This window comes from Cibotium barometz, chromosome 3, assembly GCF_041138505.1.
Source record: "Cibotium barometz isolate CiBa-2024 chromosome 3, ASM4113850v1, whole genome shotgun sequence".
Lineage (NCBI taxonomy): Eukaryota > Viridiplantae > Streptophyta > Polypodiopsida > Cyatheales > Cibotiaceae > Cibotium > Cibotium barometz.
Window position 1 is genome coordinate 24,806,073 of NC_141048.1, and position 20,999 is coordinate 24,827,071.

Here is a 20,999-nt window from a genome sequence, read left to right on the forward strand (position 1 = left end):
ATCTGGCATTGGTACCCAATAGGTGGCAATACCTAGGACCATTGCATCAAGTTGTGACGCCAAGTTTACTCCTTATTTTTGGAGAGTGTTGTTTGATAATTTTGATACTAAATTGAATTTTTCAAATACATTCCAACCATAGATAGAGATTTCAATTGGCATTCAACGTGCTAAAGTGCTATGTCCACCATGATCAACAAGGTGAGTGGGAACATTTTTTTGCCTTTGGTTCAAGCTACTTTGAATAAGCTACTTTGAATACTCTTTTACTTTAGCTAATGGTAGGACAACTCTATGCACCATGCATCACTTTCGGTTTTCAGGCCAAGGCCAAAACCAACATAAGTTTGCCTACTAGGTGTCTACTTCTTCATGTACAAGAGATTTAATTATTGGCCTAGCGATTGGCTTTTACATTGCCACTTGCAACTGATCAAGCTTGCCAAAGTAATAGTAATTCTCCGTTCATATAATATATCGTCAATATTATTTTTATTATAAGATCACTTGTCTTTTGGTTCTGATACTTTGACTTGTTCTTGTTGAAGAAGAGAATTGAAATTTCTTAAATGGCCAAAATGTTTTGATGATTCTTGTTTTGTGCGTTGTATGCCATGGGTGCTCCCTAGTATTTATTGTTTAACCCAATGCCTTGAAACTAAATGCATCCCCATGCAAGAAAGGTCACAATAACTGACTGCATATAACTGTTGTTCATCAAAGCAGGGAGACGGGTCACATCATTGCGTAGTGAATATCATTGCTACATTCCTGTTCTGTGCACAACTAGTGCTCTTGTGCATTCAAACTTGTGCTCTTGTGCTCTTTTTGTACAAAGAAACAAGATGTGAAGAGACACAGGATTGGTTTCAACAGCAAAGTATCAAAGAGTCTGTCAGTATGACCAATCAACAAGAGAACTGCTTTAACCAAGTTAAGAGAGGCCGTCTGCAATAGACCAACTCAAAGCCTATATTTTGGAGCCCTTAAAATGGGTATTGACAGAGAAAGTATATGGTATTGGCTCTTGTTAACAAACGTCAATCGGTTTCCTCTTACTTACGGCCCTTCTAAAATTATGTATGAATAAGCCTTATGGGCTTGTCAATGCAAAGCCACGGCCATGAAATTACTACTGAACCTTCCAGGTCTAGCATTGTGCACACCCTCCTCATCACTAGTTTGAGCCAAACTCCTGATTCCAAAGCTCAAACTGCTGCAGTTGGCCCCTTGACACACTAGGCCTTATGACTCTCATGGCATGCTGGATGTCCATGTATCTCAAAGAGCGTACTTGATCTGCCTTCACCGTGTTTACACGTGTGCCAAGCTCACGAATTGGCATCATGGCTGCCTCTTGGCATAATGCATGGAGGTCACTGCCTGAGTACCCGTCAGTATCCTGAGCAATTTTCTCTATATCTGAATCAGGCAAGGCATATGCACTACCTGTCAAGAGCTTGTTGAGCAGAACCTTTCGAGTACTCATATTTGGCAATGGCACATATATTCTCTTGACCAACCGCCGCCGAACTGCATCATCAATCTCTTGAGGTCTATTTGTTGCTCCCATGATAACAACACGATCCTCATCATTCGACATCACGCCGTCAAACTGTATCAGAAACTCAGACTTCAAGCGGCGGCTTGCTTCATGCTCATTTGAGCTTCTGGCAGACATTATACTGTCTATCTCATCGATGAAGATTACCGAAGGTTGCCTGGCCCTGGCAACACCAAAGAGTGCTCTCATCAACTTTTCTCCCTCTCCCACCCATTTTGATGTCAGGGACGATGCACTGATGCTGAAAAAGGTTGCTGAAGACTCGGATGCTACAGCCTTTGCCAACAGTGTCTTTCCATTTCCAGGTGGTCCGAAAAGCAGCAGTCCTCGAGCAGGTTTTCTTAGACCTGTGAAAAGGTCACTCCTCCTTATGGGTAGAATGACCATCTCCATCAATGTCTGCTTTGCCTTCTCAAGTCCAGCTATGGAGTTCCATGTGACAGCCAGGGTCCTGTCCAGAATCTCATTTTCGATTATCTCTGCAAGCCTGGAATCAACACCCTTTGGTAACAACGCTCCACTTCTTAATGGGCCCCTTGCACCAGCAAAGGAGCTTGAACCTGAGACACCCAACTTGCGTAGAGGTGTATTTCTGGTTTTTGAAGCTGCCACTGGCTTAGCTGATCTGGTGAAAACCATACCACTGCTAGGCGCTGACTTGGGCAAAGCTTTTACATCCGCACTTTTTGATTGCCGATCTGGGAAGTGTGACAGAACTTGTAATCTTTGATTCACCTCGCTCTGCCACTTAAGCATCTTTTCTCGATATATACTAGCATTCTCTGAAGAGTTAGTTGATGGCGATGCAATGCATATAGATAGTCCCTCTTCAAGTACCGATTGTGCAGCTTTATAATGCTGCATGGCCTCTGCTGTAAACCCCCGTTCGTCTGCTCGTAATGCCTTGTCAATCTCCACTTTTGCAAGGCTAAAATAACCCTTAAGCTTTTTCTCTAACTGCTGCCCCTTTGTCTGATAAACTACTAAGGTGCCTCTGGGCTCTGGCTCCTCGTTAGTGCACACAATGTTCTTGTTGGGTTCCTGGAGAGGAGAAAACACCAGAGAGGAGAGTTTCTCAAGCGCCCACATTGAAAGGCTATGTATACTATACATTAACTGAAGCATGCGACTGTGCCTATCCACAACTGATCAAAGATTTGCACCCAAGTGGGTGAGGTCAGCATCTCACAAAGTCACAGACATCCTCACATGAGCTAGAGTTTTTCTGCAAATGGCACAAGCTTTATATTAGTTTGCAATCTCTCCATAAATCTTCTTAAACATGACAATGATTTTAATCTCCAAGATGGCCACCACTAAATTGACATCAATGTAAAAGTCTTATAAACTGAGAAGTTGAATAGTCAATCTGATTCACTGTCCCCACTATGAGCCCTCCACTGGGACATGATAAAACATATTGTCCCCAGATGATGCAAAGGATGTCACGTGCATCCCGCACTTGGATGCCACATAGCCATATGTATGTGGCAAATGCAAATCTTAGGGTGGTAACTGGCCCTTTGTAAGCCCTTGTCCGGGACAAGTAAGCCCGGAATCCACTATAGAGGCCCCAGGGTCATGGTCAAGTGTGCATGTCCTGTACATGTCCTGCACGTCAGTGTAACCCTTTGGAATGATGTAGAGGTGTACTCGGCATTTGTTAGGCTTCCAGCCAGATGCACGGGCACCGATCTAGGTCAGGAGATAGGATTTGTAGAATCTTTTCTAATGGACGGCCATGAAGGGCTTGTCCAAGCGCCACCAAGGAGCCCATGGCTATGGGGTCTACATATAGGCCATTGGACAGCCTTATAAAAGGCCCATGAAACCCTGTTGGACAGCAGCACACGTGTGAATGCGATAGCATTAACTGCTATTTTATCCTCGTGGCGAGCAGATAAACAGGCTGACAGCAGTAATAGCAAACCAATCACCAGTATATGGGGGGTCATATATAAGAGCTCCAGCCTCTTGCAAAATACATCTCGTATTCTCTGCAAGAGCCAAGGTCAGATCAAGGGGTCATCTTCAGGCTGAATGCAGTCTCAGCCAAGTGAGGGTATCCAAGTCAATTCAGTCCTGGTTATTTACAGCCAGCAATCTGTCAGTCTACTCATTTAATAAAGCAAATACACCAGGGCCCTTCAGAGGGTATTTGGGACCCAATCCTATCTCTCCTCTCTCTATCCACTCTTACTTTCATTACGTAGCGCTATACATCGTCAAGAGCAAAGGGGCTGAGAGTATTTATCAAAGCATAATCCTTTTCTATAAGCTTATGAATGTAATGGTGGTATCAAAGCTTTGCCTTTTGGTGAAGAAATTCAGCTAAGAAAAAAAAATCGCTTGTGTGGTTGGTTTTTAGATGCCGGAAGAACTCCCCATTCTGGTGTGACTCCTATCCCTCGATGGACAATTGGTTTTCAGCCTCTGGAATGGGACCCGAAATGTTCGCCACACACAACATTGGCTTTTTTTTTTCCCGAGAAAAAGATCCTTCTAGTAGTTGACAAAAGACCAGCCATGAAGGGCTAAATACAACCATGAAGGGCTAGATACAAACTCGCCTCCATGTACGGGGCGGGGATCAAAGAATCAAAAGGTGGAGAAAGATGCACTTCTCCTCCGGCTGGCCGCTCTATGAGGAGAAGGCTATCGCATAAGGGGGGAAGAGGGGGGGGGGGGGGGGGGGGGATAACCACAGAGGTGGTCTATAATACCAAGTGGGATCACCACCTCTAAAGGGCCAGGCCACTAGAGCCTCAAGAAAGCTTCCCGCCGCTTCCGCATGTGGTCAGAGCCACCCTGCAACTTCCCCCACTGACCTCGGAGTGATGAATGATGTCGAGCCAAATGCTCCTAATGGACTCCGCAGGCGGACTGTGGGTACCCTCAATGGCTTTGCTACATCTAGCTCTCCATATGTGCCAAGCTGCAATGCTACTACAAATTTCCCATCTTTGGCACGAGCTCGGGCTCCAGTGATCTCAATAGATGGAACTGGGACTGGTATTGCCGAGATGCGAAGGTGACAGACCTGAAGGGCTAGCCCCCCACCTTCCTCCTCATAAGCCATGACAACCTCAGTCTTTGTGGCCCAAGTGACAGTGCCCCATGAAATGATATGGGTCGAGGTTTTGTCCATCGTGAAAATGCGGAAAATCCGCTGCTGAGCCTTCGAACAATCCCAAAGACGCCTGAGGGTGACCGCACCTCGGACAAGCTGCTGGTCAACCACCAATGGCCAACCACATGCCAACTGCCAAGCTCCTTTGTGCCATCAGCCAAAGAAAGAGGGTGACCTTTCGAGACTGAAAACTATTCCAGAGCCTCTTCCAAAAATCTAAGAGAAAACACTGTGAGAGGCCCTATGACTGCCAATGTACTGCTACTGCCGGGGTGCCATCAACCTTTGGCATTGCGGCCTAGCCGTGCTGTGTATGCGAAAAAGGGAATATCCAAAGTCTCCTCCTGAGTGATCAGCAAGATCACGCCACGTCCATTCCCCCGATCCCACAGGAGGCGTGTGAGGGGCCGGCTCTCCCAAATCCATAACCACCAGAGTCTCTCCCTGACCACCTTGGCCGGCGGCGAGGGGTCTATGTGCCACTCATGTACCTGAAATCTGATCACCCTCACCCTCTGTAAGGTGCAAACACTGAAATCCTCCACCAAAGGGGACTTTGATCTGTCTAATCTGCCATGGGGACCAATAGAAAAAGTGAGCAAACCACAACACTCATCCGTGCCATAGATTGCCAAGAGAATCTCATGCCTAGTAAACACGCCTAGCCACTGTGGGGGGTGGGGTCTCGGATAGGTGTCAGCCACTCCCAGATCCCTGCCAGGCTTCTCTCCTGAGCTGCCTCTGTGCAAGCCAATCTCCAAGGGACCTAGCAGGTCCTATGTTCAACCCTCCCCATGATACATGAGGTCGGGCCCCCAACATATGGCCATTGGGTAAACGGATCAGGGGGTTCTAGATCAAGGGCTACCAAAGACGCTCCTCTCAAGGCTACCGGAAATAACTACCTAAGGGCCGGCCTGAGATGATCCCAAGCTCAGAGTAGGCTAGCAGCAAATCTGTCCTCAAAAGCTGGGCTAAATCAGCAGGTCCGCATCTCTGTGAAGATCCATCTAGTGCTATGCGGCCAGGGGAGCCCCACGCTTGGGGTACAAGCTAAAATCCGGGCCAAGAGGAAGTCCTTCCAAGGCTCACCACCGGGAAGGAGTCAACTTGCCCAATAGGGCACAACTTTGAATGGTGGGGTCAATGATGATAAGCCCCCTATGCGTCATGGCTGAATGATCACTCTCCAAGCCACCTTGGCCTAGGCAGGCCTCCCATCACTGCCGGCCAACAAGAAGTTCCGGATCAACCACTGTACCTAACCAATGCATGCTCAGGTCCAACAAGAAGTAATGTACCACATGGTGGCGAGGACCTGGTTCGCCACCACCACTCCACCAACTTAGGAGAGCCTCACAGAGCTCCAGTACAAAAGCTTCTTCCCAACGCTCAAAAGTAGAGGGGCGAGCTGCTGCTTCGGAGAAATATCGATGCCCACCTGGCATCGCAAATAGCGGACTGGAGTGCCCCTTGGAATCCACTGGAAAGCCTCAACACTGCCACCTAAGCTGGCCGACTGCTGTCCAGGCCCATGATGACCTGGCCGACTGCACAATAGCCTCCAACAAGCTGTCGGCTGACCTAAGTGTGTGGCTAGGGGGTTGGCCTTGCAAAGCAAGCCCACCTTGGGGGCTGCTTTACCTTGGGGGCTGGCCCCCTCTACATGAAGTGCATCTACATGCTCTAATGGATCTGCTGCTATGGCTGGCATCTACATGCATCTGAATGATGAACACTTGATGAATTCTCCATAGTGGGTTAAGAGGACTAACCTGACACTCTTAAGGCTGGGAGACTGACCTATGCAGCTGATGCCTGACATGCCCCAGACTAGGCTCACAAAGGAGTCATGGCATATGACAAATAAATCCTAAAAGGTACTACTTCTGTACATGATTCTTGCACTGTTGATGAGCCAGTTTGTCACCGTGTACCACAGTGCATGGGTGCACGTGATAGATCCACTCCACTAGGAACCCCATCCGGTGCATCGTGTCCTCTAGAAAGCTCCAATCAACCCTATCATAAGCTTTCTCAAAGTCTAGGAGCACTATGAGGTCCTGCTACTGCATCTTGGCTGAAATTGTCGCCTCCTAGAAGGTGAAGATGTTGTCTAGAATGCTCTGATCCTGAACAAAACCTGTCTGAGTGTCATGGATCAAGTTAGTGAGGAAAGACTGAAGACTCCGACTAATGGCCTTGACCGAGATCTTGTAGGCGGTCCCAAGAAGGGTGATGGGTCTCCACAATCGGATCTCCAATCTATCACCACCCTCCTTAGGAATCAAGTGTATCAAACCCTCTAAAAGCCTCTCTGGCATGGCACCTGTGATCATAATCTCATTGAAGGCTGCTCGAAGGCCGCCTTCCATGAGATCCCAATGGCAAAGAAAGAAGGAAACTGGAAGCCCGTCCGCCCCTTGGCATTTGCCCCTAGGGAGAGCCGTCAATGGTGTGAAGGGAGTCAATAATAAGGACCGTAGAGCAGGGGGAACCACCTCTCTCGTGTGCCACCAAACCCTCTCGCACACGTCCACTTGTAGGGATAATGGGGCGCTCGTGAGGAGGGATCGGAAAAAATCACCGGGGAGGTGTGGTCGGTCAAAAACAATAGCTCCATCCTGGCCATGCAACCTACAAATACCATCTCTCCGCTTATGAGAGCCTACAATCTCAGAGAAGTTCTCCGTGACTCTATCTCCAGCCTAGGTCAAAAAGGAAGCTCTAGCATGGTACCTGTACTCCACCCTCCTCTCCTCGATGGATCTGACATCCGTACAGGCGGCAGCAAGCTGACTTTCTTGAAGCCGCTGTAGAAAAGCAAGACCCCTCCTCAAGCTCCTCTCCTGCTCACAAAATCCCTCCAATTTGCTCTATGTTGCCTCCTGCAAAAATCTGTTGATCTCACCAAGGCCCACATCCAAGGTGCACGTGGCAGAGCCTGAGATAAAATCGAGTCCCGCCCATATCTGCTCTATCCTGTTGCAGATCTCAGTGTCCTGTATAAGGCTGTCCGGAATCCTAGTGCTCGCATGCCTGTCCTGCCTCCAAGGATCCTCTAAGGACAAAATAACCGAAGCGTGATCAGAAAAAGTGGTGCCCGCCAAGATGTCGATCATGCCCCCGCGACTGCAAGCCCACTCATCCACACACAACCTGTTAAGTCAAGAGAGGTTGGGGCCGATGCTCCTATCGGACTGCGAGAAGCACAAGCTCCCGGGGCTGCACCTAAACTCTCGTAGATGCCAAGGGTGAGTGCCAAGATCAACTCCTCCCATGCACAGTACTCTACACCTGAGACTGTAGCCGTGCCTCCTTCGAGTCTGTCCTCTGCTAACTCGATCATGTTAAAGTCTCCCCCCATGCACCAAAAGTCAGCCTGAGGAAGGGCCCGACAGACTGTACTCTAGAAGATGGCTCTACCTGCTGCAACATTCGGGGCATAAACATTGAGGAAGCCCACATAGTCCTCTCCATTCATAATGGTAGCCCACAACGCTCGCCCAGTGACTATGACACTAAGCCTATCATTGTCGGCAAGAGCTACTCGCTGACAAAAATACAAACTCCTCCCTGCGTCCTCGAGGGGCCAAAAGAGGGAGACCAAAAAGTGTGGCTCCTGCCTAGTAAAATCTTCCAGCAACAGCGAGTACGCCCCTCGGAAAGAAGGTGCACCTGAAGGAAAAGAATGTCGATGGTTCCCCCAACTGTAGTTCTGTGACGCTCTCCTTTGAGGACGCCTCCCCTCTAAAAGCACTGAGGCCCCCCTAAACCCTAAATGTTTCATGAGACTATCCGTATATCAATCTCTATGGGAGGTGAAATTATCGGAACTGGCCTCCACTCAAAGAGTCTTGGGCGTGGGTTTTGATGGGGAATAATCGAAATCAATCTTGGGGCGAAGGCGCGCCAAGTGGGCACGGATCTTTTCCTCCATGTGTCGCCAGTCTATCCGAGTGCAAGAGTAGGCATACTTGGAACTCCATCGATCACAATGGAGGTATCTATAAGAGAGGGGGAGGGGTACTGCAACTGCGATATGAAGGAACACAAAGAGCAGCACCTCCAAGCTAAAGGATACCACATCCCTGTCCTAATATCTATGGCCTGAGCCTCCTAGCTCCATCCTAGCCAGGGGCCAAAGGTGGGTGAGCACGTTAGTGATGCGTAGAGCATGAAGATGGTGTGAGGGCTCTACTGCCTGCCCCTGGATGGCAACATCCATCAACTCTAAATCCCACTCCGTCCCTAGGGCTGCACTCAAGGGAAAGAGAAGATCATCGCGCCACTCTTTGGCGTAGAAGGTCTGGAATGATGAAACACCACATAGATGCGAATGGGAGCCACTGTCTCCTCAAAAATATCAATTCCTTCCACCGGAAGACATCAGAAGAAACTGTAATCCACAGGCAGCCCCAAGATCTGTTGGGGTAAAGGCGTTATGCCCACCCTTATAGTGTGTACAAGCCCATAAGTTATAGTACATAGTACACTTAGTACTTTTAATGTACTAAGTGCACTATGTGTACTAGTGCAATATACATGTGTGATAGGGGAGTCACACACTCATGCAATTGATGAGTTGACTTATCCCCACAACTCTCTCTCTCTCTCTCTCTCCCTTGTTCTTCTCTGTGTATGTCTCCCACATGACCTAACCCTAATTCTCCCACACAAGATCTTGGGGGGCCCACCTAGGGACTCTAGCGGGAGAGCCCTCACTAGGGAAGCGGTGATGGTCATCTCTACCAACTCCAAGAATCGATGAATCAAGCGGTGGATAGAGCTCACCAGCTTCATCCGCTCCGGGTCGGGCGCTGCAGGAGGGCGGCAGGAGTGCTTTGGAGAGGCAGAAGGAGGGGGGGGGGGGGGGGGGGGGGGTACTACGGGAAGATTCGAAGGCAAGGATGAAGGATGAGGAGGGGGGGGAGACCCCCATGGGGATAGATTACAACTCCAAAGGGAGCAACGTGAGGGGCTCGTTGGGAGTTCAGTGGAGCCAGTTGGCCTCATTGGAAACTCAGAACCGGAGGAAGAGCCGCAGTAGGGTAACGGCCGCTGCTAGACCAAACGGGCCAGAGGGACCTAGAGAGGGCCCATCGTCGACGGGTGGGTGTTGCAATAAATGCTCGAAAATTCTTTGACAGAACCGAATCCTCCTATACTCTGCCAGCTTGGTGCGCGGGGCGGGGCGCTCAACTCTGGTAGTGATCTGATGGCCCTAGCGCCAGCCAATGCTCTGTCACTCTCGACAGCAGAGTTGTTTGCGGTCGGCTCCCCGTGCTCGGCTGCCTGAGAGCTTGCCTCTCTCTCTACCCCTTGGTGAAGATGTGAATGGGGACCCAAGGAGGGACCATAGGAGGCGGTCTCCTGGACTGGCGCCCAGGGCAAGCTCTAGCGAGGTGTCCCATTTGCCTGCAAATGAAACACTAGCCGGGAAGGCCTAAGTACTCCACTCGCTGAATGATGGGGTCTCCCCTAAGGCAAGGAATGGATATGACATGAGGCACTGTCTCCGGTGAGGCAATACAAATGCGAAGGGATGGAATCTTGGCCACCCATGAGAGGGACGAAGTGACAGTAGGGGGGAATTCCATCACTCTCCCAATGGCTCCCAAGAGGAAGGTATTCCTTCCTGAGGCCTGGGAAACAAACTGTCACAAGAAAGCCTGAAACACTAGCCAATGGGTCGGATGCAGAGTCGAAGCCGTGCTGCCACTATGCAAAGAAGGCCTGGGCCATACACAATGCAACCGGGCTCAGCTGTATAACTCGATCTGATGCCGCTAACAAGTCGAACTCAACCTGGTAGCAGCCACGCCCCAAAAGGATGAATGTCTGTGATCTTTGCAAGCCCACCAAGGAGGCTAGCCTCAAGAAGATCTCTGAGTTGTTCGCGCGCAAGGCAGCTACTACTGACAATCTTGCATACTAGAGTGGAGGCCTCTAAGGATGCAACAGTCGTAGCGAGGAGTTGAAGGTCCGCTTCAAAGAAAGATAAGCAAGTTACGGCGGCCTCGGTCAAGGATGACGAAGCAGTTGCCATGGAGTCCTTTTGAGGGTGAAGACCAGAAGAGGTCGAGACTTGCCGAATGAAAAATGCCCCAAGAACTGAAGACGTTGCCAGATGATGACGGAAGGGACGAAGAAGCCCAAAGAAGACGGGGTAAGCGGCGAGGCTACAGAGGAGGAAAGCGAGGAGTGGGGGGGGGAGGGGCTACGGTGAGAAAAAGGAGAGAGGCACGGATGGGGACGGAAGGAGGGAGGATTGGGGGGGGGGGGGGGAAGACTAGAAAAGACGATGCAGGGAAGGGGGAGGAGGCACAGGTAATGCAGATCACATGGGGGGGGAGGGGGGGAAGGCGCTCGCAGTTCCAAGCTCGACTCGTTTATTATGCTCAGAACATTGGCTTTATTATGTTGAAGCTATTGATTCCCATGTAGATTTCTATAGAAACACACTTAAATATATTTTCAAGGGAGAAAAAAGGAACATTGGCTTTATCATGTTGAAGCTTTAAAATGATTATGTACCTACACTGCTCAAAGAAAATATACAAATTTGCATCCGACAGGCCTTTAGAAAGACCAATACTTATAAAGAAAAGTATCGATCCACCACGGTACCATGTCGGAAGGACCTATTTCAGCTCGTATAATGCCTTCGAAGCCTATACACTTTGTTTTCTAAACTCGATAGCTTGAACCTAGGTGGATTTGCCCAAGGGGAAAAAAATAGGGAGTACTTTTAGCCCACGGGCTATTTCACCATAAACTTTTTTAGGAAAAATCGTTCAAAATTTTCTAGTTTTTCATGTGGATGTTAACTTGCGGTCAAGAAGAACCCTGACCACTCCCACTATGGTGACCTCCGATGATGAGAGAGAACACATGATCCAAGAAGACACACTCACTTCTACAACCACAACATCAAGGAGCAATGCTCTCGGTGGGGACCAAATGCAAGCGATGTTCCAGAATTTCAAGATTCTCATGAAGCAATAGGGAGATCAATTGCTTCAGTAAAAAGCCATGATCCAAGCCATGGAGAAGCAATTACCTCTTCCAACCTCTTCTTCCCCCATTTCTCAAGTTGGATGTCATGTACACGCCCGTGCCATGGCATAAATCTCAGTATATTCCCTAGTTTAGACAACATTTGGGACATTAGCAAGGCTAGGTTATGGTCTTAGGAGCAGTCGGCAACAGCATGGGCAGCCAGTCAGCAGCATGGATAGCATCAAGCCCACACGTGTGAATGAGACAGCATTTAATGCTGAATTTATCAAGTTGTGGATAGATAGACATGCCTTCTTCTAGCCGACCAGCTCTATCCAAGCCTATATAAGCATAAGACATCATTTGCATTAGATATAACCTTTTGAAGAAGCATAGAAGTCAGTAGAAATCATGGTGAAGGCCAAAGGTCACCCTATTAGGTAGACCAAGGGCCTAGCAGATGTACAGATATTTATGTCATCTTTTTGTACCATAATACAAAGAAAACTCTACACCAACACTCTCTCTTCTTTCCTCTATCTTAATCATTTTCATTAATCACCATCTTGTTCTTAATTAGGCTTAGGGCTGTGGATTAGGCAATAAAGCTTCCACTCTGTAACATTGGTATCAAAGCATTCATGCTCAGCCACTAAGCATCGTCCCAAGAAGGTGCACAGATCCATTAGGAGAATGCAACTAGGGTAGCATACTGAGTGGTCTACATACAATCAAAGCTGGAGGAAAGCATTCTCTGAAAGTATATATTCAGTTAATCATTAGCTCTCAAATCAGTTCCAAAGGCCTAGCAACATGCACGATCAGTTCCAGCGGGTGATCCACTGCTGTGTTAAGGAAAAGGGAATTGCAAGCAAGCGGACAATAGTGGAACGGATGCTTAGTTCTTCATCAAGACTTGAAGTGGAGTGCAAAAGTGGACGGTGTTTAGTCAAAGTGCAAAGTCAGTAGTCCAGGAAGAAGAGAAAGGATGACAGCGTGTCCACCCCGTCATCAAGTTTGGCAGGCGGGGATGTCACATGCACACCCGTGCCATGGCATAAATCTCAGCATATTCCCTAGTTTTGACAGCATTTAGGAGTCAGGACATTAGCAAAGCCAAGTTATGGTCTTAGGTGCAGTCGGCAGCACTATGGGCAGCCAATCGGCAGCATGGATAGCATCAAGGCCACATGTGTGAATGAGACAGCATTTAATGCTGAATTTATCAGGTCGTGGACAGATAAATAGGCCAACAGCCCCTTCTTTTGGCTAACCAGCTCTATCCAAGCCTATATAAGCATAAGACATCATTTGCATTAGAGATAACCTTTTGAAGAAGCATAGAAATCAGTAGAATCATGTGGAAGGCCAAAGGTCACCCTATTTAGTAGACAAAGGGCCTGGCAAACATTTATGTCACCTTTTTGTACCATAATACAAAGAAAACTCTACACCAACACTCTCTCTCTTCTCTCCTCTCTCTTAATCATTTTCATTAATCACCATCTTGTTCTTAATTAGGCTTAGGGCTCTAGCTTAGGCAATAAATCTGTTACATAGCCCTAATCCACAACCCTATGCCTGATTAAGCACAAGCTGCTGATTAATGAAAATGATTAAGAAGAAGAGAGAGAGTGTTGGTGTATAGATTTCTTTGTATTATGGTACAAAAAGGTGACATAAATGTCTATACATCTGCCACGGCCACCCGATAGGATGACCTCTTGCCTTCTACATGATTTCTACTGACTTCCATGCTTCTTCAAAAGGTTATATCTAATGCAAATGATGTCTTATACTTATATAGGGTTGGATAGAGCTAGAGCAAATTAACACAGCATGAACGGTCTAGAAGGATAGACGAAAACCAGTGCGCACGCTCCCATGATCCCCCCCTTGCCTGGTGTGACCTGTGCCCTCCCCCCCCCCCTCTCGTAGCTTTGCTGCCCCCCCTCTGCCGCCCCCCTATCTAGGACAAGTCAGCCAGGGATCCACTATAGAGGGTCATGGTCAGGTGTGCATGTCCCGCACATGAAGTCAATGCATGTCCCGCGCGTTTGTGTAACACCCTGGAATAATGTAGAGGTGTACCGGGCATTTGTAAGGCTTCCAGCCGGATGCACGAGCACCAATCTAACTCAGGAGTTAGGATTTGTAGAGTCTTTTCTCATGGATAGCCATCAAGGGCTTGTCCAAGGGCCAGTCCAAGGGCCACCAAAGGAGCCCATGGCTATGGGAGCTACACATAGGCCAGCCTTAGGCCATTGGACAGCCTTATAAAGGCCCATGGAACCCTGTCAGCTAGCCTAGAGCCCTGTCGGCTAGCAGCAAGGGCTGCCAGCAGCACACGTGTGAATGTGATAGCATTGAATGCCATTTTATCCTAGTTTTGTGAGCAGATAAACAGGCCGACAGAAGTAGTAGCAAACCAACCACCAGCATATGGGAGTCATATGCAGCATATGGGGGTCATATATAAGAGATCTCCAGCCTCTTGCATAATTCATCTCATAAGGTCCAAGGGTTGAGACAGCCAAGAAGGGGCTAAAGGCAAGGTGGAAACTGTAGATCAAGGGGTCATCTTCGGGCTGAAGGTATCCAAATCAATTCAGTCCTGGTTATTTACAACCAGCAATCTATCAACCTACTCATTCAATAAAGCAATTACACCATACATGGTGCGGGACCTTCAGATGGTATTTGGGACCCAATCCTGTGTATGTCTCTCCTCTCTCTCTCTCTCTCTGCTCTCTTACTTTCATTACATTGTGCTATACATCGTCAAGAACAAAGAGGCTGTTTACAGTCAGATATCAACCAAACCAACTTCTGTGCAGCATCAATCAAGCATAAACTATTAACCTAATATTAATCAAATGGAAAACAGTCGAACATAACCAAACCCACTTCTGTGCAGCATCAATCAAGCATAATAAACTTCAAACGGCCGATCATATTTATTCTTCAAAGCTACCGGTGATAACCACGAAGAAATTTATTTTTGACGCAGCACTTGGCAGCAGAAGAACTCACCGATCCGCACTTAGCAAAACCCGTCCGTAAAGTTGCACAGACCTCGCCATTTATCTCTAAGTGTTCGTTTATATTATATATATTATATATCTTTCTCACTGATGAAAGCCATAGTGCAGTAGAAATATTATATATCCCATATCTATAAATAATAAATTAAATATCATAGCATCCATATTCATATGTTTACCTAAATTAATTTTGTACCTTTGACATCAAAAACTCTCTCTCTCTCTCTCTCTCTCATATATATATATATATACACTTATTTTTTTGTAACACGGTATGTGTGTGTGTGCGTGCGCGCGCGCACATGCACACAACTGTTCAAATAGGTTCATCTTAGCCTAGAAAACTTCAAAAAAGTCTCACTACAAGAGTTGTTCTCTTTTCAACACCTTTTGCAACATTTGACAAGTGTTGGTATATTGGTTTTGGAGATAGGCCTTTTGGGAACCCTCTAACACTCCTTGACGGGGTCAGCATGATGATAGTGGCATCTTGGAGGATTCGACACCAAGACTTAAAGTTTGGGACCAATTGATGTGTCAAGATGAGGAACATGTCCTTTGGGTTTTGGAAAGTGATGTTTTCATCGTTGAAGTAGGCCATAGTCACCACAAGCTATGTATATGATGTTGTGTAATCTATGATTCTTTAAGAGTGGCCTTCTATTTTCTAAGAAAGAGAGGGTTAGTGTTGAGATGCCTAAGATCAGATGGTGGGGGCAGAATATTTCTCCAATGAGTTCACTGATTTCTTGAGAAAGCAACAAATCAAGAGATAATTCACTTACAGGTACACTTCGCACAAAATGGTGTTACAAAAAGGAAAAAGGAAAAATAGGCACATTACACAAGTTGTGCGTGCCTCCATGAAGAATATGCATATTATTTTTGGGTTGAAGCAGTAGCAACTATTGTTTACATTATGAACATGACCCCCACTGCAATTGTTCATGGCATAATGCCTAAACAGAAGTTTACAGGTATAAAACCAGATGTGTCTCCCTTGAAAGTGTTTGGATGTATTGCATATGTGCATGTTTTTGATGAAGTGAGACCCAAGTTGGATCCAAAGGTAGAGAAATGCATCTTCATTGGTTATGCTTTTTGGAGCAAAAATGTTATAGATGCTATAATCCCACCACTTGTGAGATACATTTCTCTGGCTTTGGATCCAACATGGAAATGTTGTCTTTGATGAGATGAGTAACTGGTCCATAGTGAAGTCAACTAAAGATGCAAATGTAAGAAGTAATGATGATGTCCCATATGTAGAGCAGAAACAATCATAAGTGCTTAGTGGACTTGGGAGTCCTCTAGCTAGTGGTGGTCAGGCAAGTTAAGAACAGATAAAAGGAATCTAGATACATCATCTCGTGGTACTACAGGTGCTAGTACACATGTATCACACAAAGGGAAAGAAAAGGTAGATCAACCTTTTGTACCTAATTTGTCAGCAGGTCACTCTTATGTAGATGGTGACTCTCCAAGCAAAGCCTTGATAAGGAGCTTAGCATTCCATCATTGATTACTCCTAGTGTACGAAGAGTTAGGTTGAGGACGCCTGGCAATGATCCAGGTGTATGCAGGTTTACTCAGGTTAGATACCCTATTAACATGCTGAGATATGATGGATATACATCCTATGCCAATCATGTCATGGGAAGCAGTGGGGCCAATTCATTAAAAGGGCAAGCGAGCCAACACATGTTGTGACATAAGATTATCTCTATCTTTTTTTAGATAGTCACGTTGTGAAGTAGATAATCACATCGTGAGGAGCTTTTGAACTTTCTTGTTTTGACTTTTTGACAAAACCTTGACTATTTTTTACCCTAGGAAAGGCCTTTGTCACATTGACTGATGGATTTATGCTCTTTTTTGGACATGAATAGCTTGAGAAATTCATGGCATGAAGATCTCCTCCAATTTTTCATGCCAAACGACCTTTTGATTCTAAGGTGCTAGGGAGGTTCTTCTTTTGGCCATTGGTGAAGGGCTTATGTCACGTAGGCTGTAATGCCTGTGACCGACGGCGGCAGACCGGATGGCCATGTCCGGGGTTCAGTGGGAGAGGACGCCCATGCGGAGTCATGGGCGGCCAGGCTAGTGTGGACGGCAGGCCACACTCTATATAGCCTGGGGGATGAGGGGTAATCGTCATTCTTCCTCTATGGCTGGGTGGTGAGCCAGAGGCCGTCCCCTCTTGTGGTAATGCCCGTAGCGGCGTTACGGGAATGTAACACTGGTATCAGAGCGTGGTTCGAGGGGATCGTGAGAATCCGCGCGTGAACGGGGGACCGGAGCCCACTCGATGGTTTTCATCCACAATCTTCTCACCCTTATCTTGAATGGAGGGTGTGGAGGGAGGCGGCCATGGAAGAATGGAAGGGAAGAACTCTCTCTCTCTCTCTCTCTCTCTCTCTCTCTCTCTCTCTCTCCCCGTCACACACAGCATATTAGAGGTAAGCTTCTCGTTTGTTTTCCTGCGTTGAAGCTTATCTGCGAATAAATTTTCGTTTAATTATCGTTGAAGCTTAAATCGTGAGCTTGTCTGGAACGAAAATTTTGGAAAAATTGTGTGTGGGGGGGGGCGCAGAGCCCATGGAGCGCCTGCTTTGATGTGGGGCGAAGCGCAGCCCCACTGCGAAGATTAGCCCATGAGCCCCACGGCTGCGTGGAAGAGCCTGGGGGGGGGCGACTTGCATTGTGTGGGGGAAGGCGAACAGCAGCCTCCCCTTGTGAGATTGGGCTTGCCAGGCGGCCTTGAAAACGCGAAGAAAAAAAACTCGTTGAAGAGCGTGGGGGGGGCCACGGAGCCTGCTGTGTGTGAAGCACATTATGTGCGACCTTTGAAGCGAAAACACTCAAGGCGAAGAGCAGCCCGAGCCGCGTTGAAGAGCCTGGGGGGGGCTTGTCTTGTAAAGGTGAAGAACAGCCCGAGAAGGCATAGATTTATTTGCTTGTCGTTGGTTATAGCTTGGTAGAGATTGCCACCTGTGATGGGTAGGTAGCTTTGCCGCTATAATGAGGAGGCAGCAAATAATGTTCTCATAGTTATACTTCACACCAACACCAAACAGGAATAGGATGAAATTCCTAAGTTCATCATCACGAAGTACTGTGATGTTTGCATTTATATTGAATGTACGATGTAATGAGACATTGGGCTTGTGTAATTACCATCAATTATCTAGCAACCTATGGCTTCGCAGCAAGCTCAGTCATTATCTGTGGATTGAAAATGTGGTTATTAGTAGTTGGAATTTTTCTTGATAGATGGTACAACCCACCCAAATAATTCATAAGTGTGTAACCACTTATGAAGGGTAATAATATGCAACAATGAAGCACTTTGTTACAAGTGTGAAACCACTGATCTGTTGTGCAAAGCAGTTTATCAATAGTACCACCATATGTGCGTAGACACTACACCACATCTTCGTTGCAAGATGTTTAAAAGTTTCTTGGAAGGACTCAAGAATATAACATATGATATTAAACACGGTCTAGATTTGTTCTTGGACCTATGACACTAGCGCGTAGTCCGCTTGAGTAGAGTTTTTGAGGACAAAAACCTTTCTTGAGGGAAAGGAGGGATATCCTCAAATATCACATAAACTCGAATAGTTGTGTGAGTCCAGACAATACTTGAAGGGATGTGTCTGGTAATAGCAACAAAGAGTTGTAAGTGATTGGATGTAACTCCAGACACCCATAGTGGTGCAAGAATCTTTATCAAACATCTCCACATACTATATGGTCTGCTCGCATATATAGTATGGCATAAGAGATAGAAGTTTGATTGTTATATTTGAAGGAAAATCTTCAAAAGTTACATTTACTCTGAGTTAGAGTGGAGTTTAACCATCCGTAGATTGATGGTAGTTAGAAACTCAACAAGATTCTAGAGCATATGCTTGTGCAAAGATGTTACTCTAAGAGAGAGGTATCTCTCAGCTTTAGAACTAATCCTTGTGATGCATGATTAGATTGGCTCTAGTTTATTTCTCCTATAACCGTAGAGCTTTCCAAGGAGAAGTTATAACAAGTTGGTGATGCAACATGGTAGCGTAGTCTACAAATATCTAGTAGCAAAGACTGAGAACTTGCGCTACTAGAGTGCTCTCTAGTACATTAGCTTCTGTGCTAATGACATGATGCAAAATCAAGGCATGAAATTTGCCTTAAGGTTTTGGTTGAAATACCAAATCATGGCTTGTGTGAGTATGATCCTGTCTTTACAGAGGTCTGGTGCGCTGTACGCGTACGCACTTTGTCACAGCCGCGCCCACCTTCCTCGCCGGCACGTAATGCTAGTCCGGAGAAACTGGCCATAGGTGCGGCGGGTAGCGAGGCGAGAGTTAGTCCGGAGAGGCTAGCCGAGTCTTTGGGGTATAGTTTTGATAGTCCAAGTGTGGGTCATCCTGGGGTTCAGAAGACCTATGCACTAGTAAAAAGACAGTTAGTTTGTTTAAGGACATCCAGACTTACGTGCTGAAATGCAGTAAGTGCCAGATCAATAAACATGAACGTCTTAAGTTGGAGGACTACTCCATCCACTGGAGATTCCTCAAGGGAAATGGGAAACATTTCCATGGATTTCATTACCGGTTTACCCAAGACGAGTCGAAGGAATGACTCGGTGTGGGTGGTAGTGGACAGGTGAATTAAACTGGCAAAGTTTATTACCACGAGAAAACTATTAAGCTAGAGTTGGCAAAACTCTTTATTGAACATCTCTACAAGCTATATGGCCTGCCCGCAGATATAGTGTCGGATAGAGATAGAAAGTTCAACAGTCATTTTTGGAGGGAAGTCTTCAAAAAGTTGGATACTACTCTGAGTATGAGTACGGCAGATCATCCGGAGTCTGATGGTCAAACTGAAAGAGTTAACCAAATTCTAGAGGATATGTTGCCTTCTTATGTTAATAAGAAGCAATCTAATTGGGAAGAGTACTTGCCCTTATTGGAGTTTGCCTATAACAGCTCCAAACACTCAGCGACTAGATTTACACCATTCATGTTAATGTATGGATTCCAGCCGAGATCTCCGATGGCTGTAGGCCTAGAAAAGGAGAAGATTCAATCTGTCACAAGGATTTCCTTGAAGATATGAATGATATGCTCAGACCCGCACGTGAGAGCATTCGTAGCGCTCAGGATCGCGCTAAAACTTATGCGGATAAAGGACGTAGAAAGGTGACCTTTGCAGAAGGTGACTTTGTATTTCTCAAGGTTCCTGTGCAGTCAGAAACTATGAAAACGGGAAAGTGTGATAAACTTTCTCTGAGATATTGTGGTCCTTTTAAAATCCTTAAGAAGATTGGGGACGTAGCATATAAACTTGAGTTACCGGAGAGTTCTCAAGTCCATCTTGTCTTCCATGTCAGTAAACTGAAGAAATCACTTCACGGGTTAGAGAACGCAGTTTCTCCAGAAATTTTGGTGGACTTGATAGAGCCACCAAAGATACCACATGAATCTGAAAAGATTCTATAGTGTCGTGACAGACAAACCCGACATAAAGTGTACCAGGAGGTACTTGTTAAATGGACAGATAGGGATGAGGAGGTGGCAACCTGGGAACGCCGTAGTGCAATTTCCAAAAGGTTTCCCCAGTTTGTTTTCGAGGACGAAAACTCTTCTTAAGGGGGGGTAATGTCATGTAGGCTGTAATGCCTGTGATGACTGACGGCAGACCGGATGGCCATGTCCGGGGTTCAGTGGGAGAGGACGCCCATGCAGAGTCATGGGTGGCCAGGCTAGTGTGGACGGCAGGCCACACACTATATAGCCTGGGGGGGGGGATGAGGGGTAATCGTCATTCTTCCTCTATGGCTGAGCCAGAGACCGTCCCCTCTTGTGGTAATGCCCGTAGCGGCATTACGGGAATGTAACAACTTAGGTATGGTTCATTTTGCTTTTGGAGTACCTTTTTAGCCGGTGATTATCTTAAGATATTCATAGTGTGACTATCTAGGGAAAGTCATGTGTCAACTTCTCAATCATTTTTGTTTATGTTGCCAAAGATAGAGCCCACTTGTTTTGAGTAGGCACTTGGAAATTAGAAATGGGATCCTTTGCCTAAGGATAAGAAGGCAACTAGATGTAAGTGGGTGTATAAGGTTAAGCATAACTCAGATGGATCTATGAGAAAGGTATAAGGCAAGACTGGTGGTTGCTAAGGGTTTTGCACAAACATATAACATTGACTGTGAGGAGACATTCAGCCCAAGAGTTGTCATTGCTATGGCTACAAT

At 46.6% G+C, this 20,999-nt stretch overlaps 1 protein-coding gene across 3 annotated transcripts; it reads right to left on the minus strand.

Moving 5' to 3' along the window:
• Positions 1–694: 694 nt before the first annotated feature.
• On the minus strand, positions 695–14,841 carry LOC147639871 (uncharacterized). Of its 3 annotated transcripts, none has more exons than XM_086774951.1 (2): positions 14,730–14,841; positions 695–2,789 (listed from the first exon to the last, which is right to left on the minus strand). In XM_086774951.1, the coding sequence occupies exon 2, from the start codon at positions 2,687–2,689 to the stop codon at positions 1,178–1,180; it is 1,512 nt and encodes a 503-aa protein (XP_086631077.1). In that variant the 5' UTR covers positions 2,690–2,789; positions 14,730–14,841; the 3' UTR covers positions 695–1,177. The 3 variants fall into 3 exon arrangements, with proteins under 3 accessions (XP_086631077.1, XP_086631059.1, XP_086631067.1); XM_086774933.1 differs by having other exon boundaries at positions 14,604–14,738; XM_086774941.1 differs by lacking the exon at positions 14,730–14,841 and adding an exon at positions 14,671–14,692.
• Between the last annotated feature and the right edge of the window lie 6,158 nt (positions 14,842–20,999).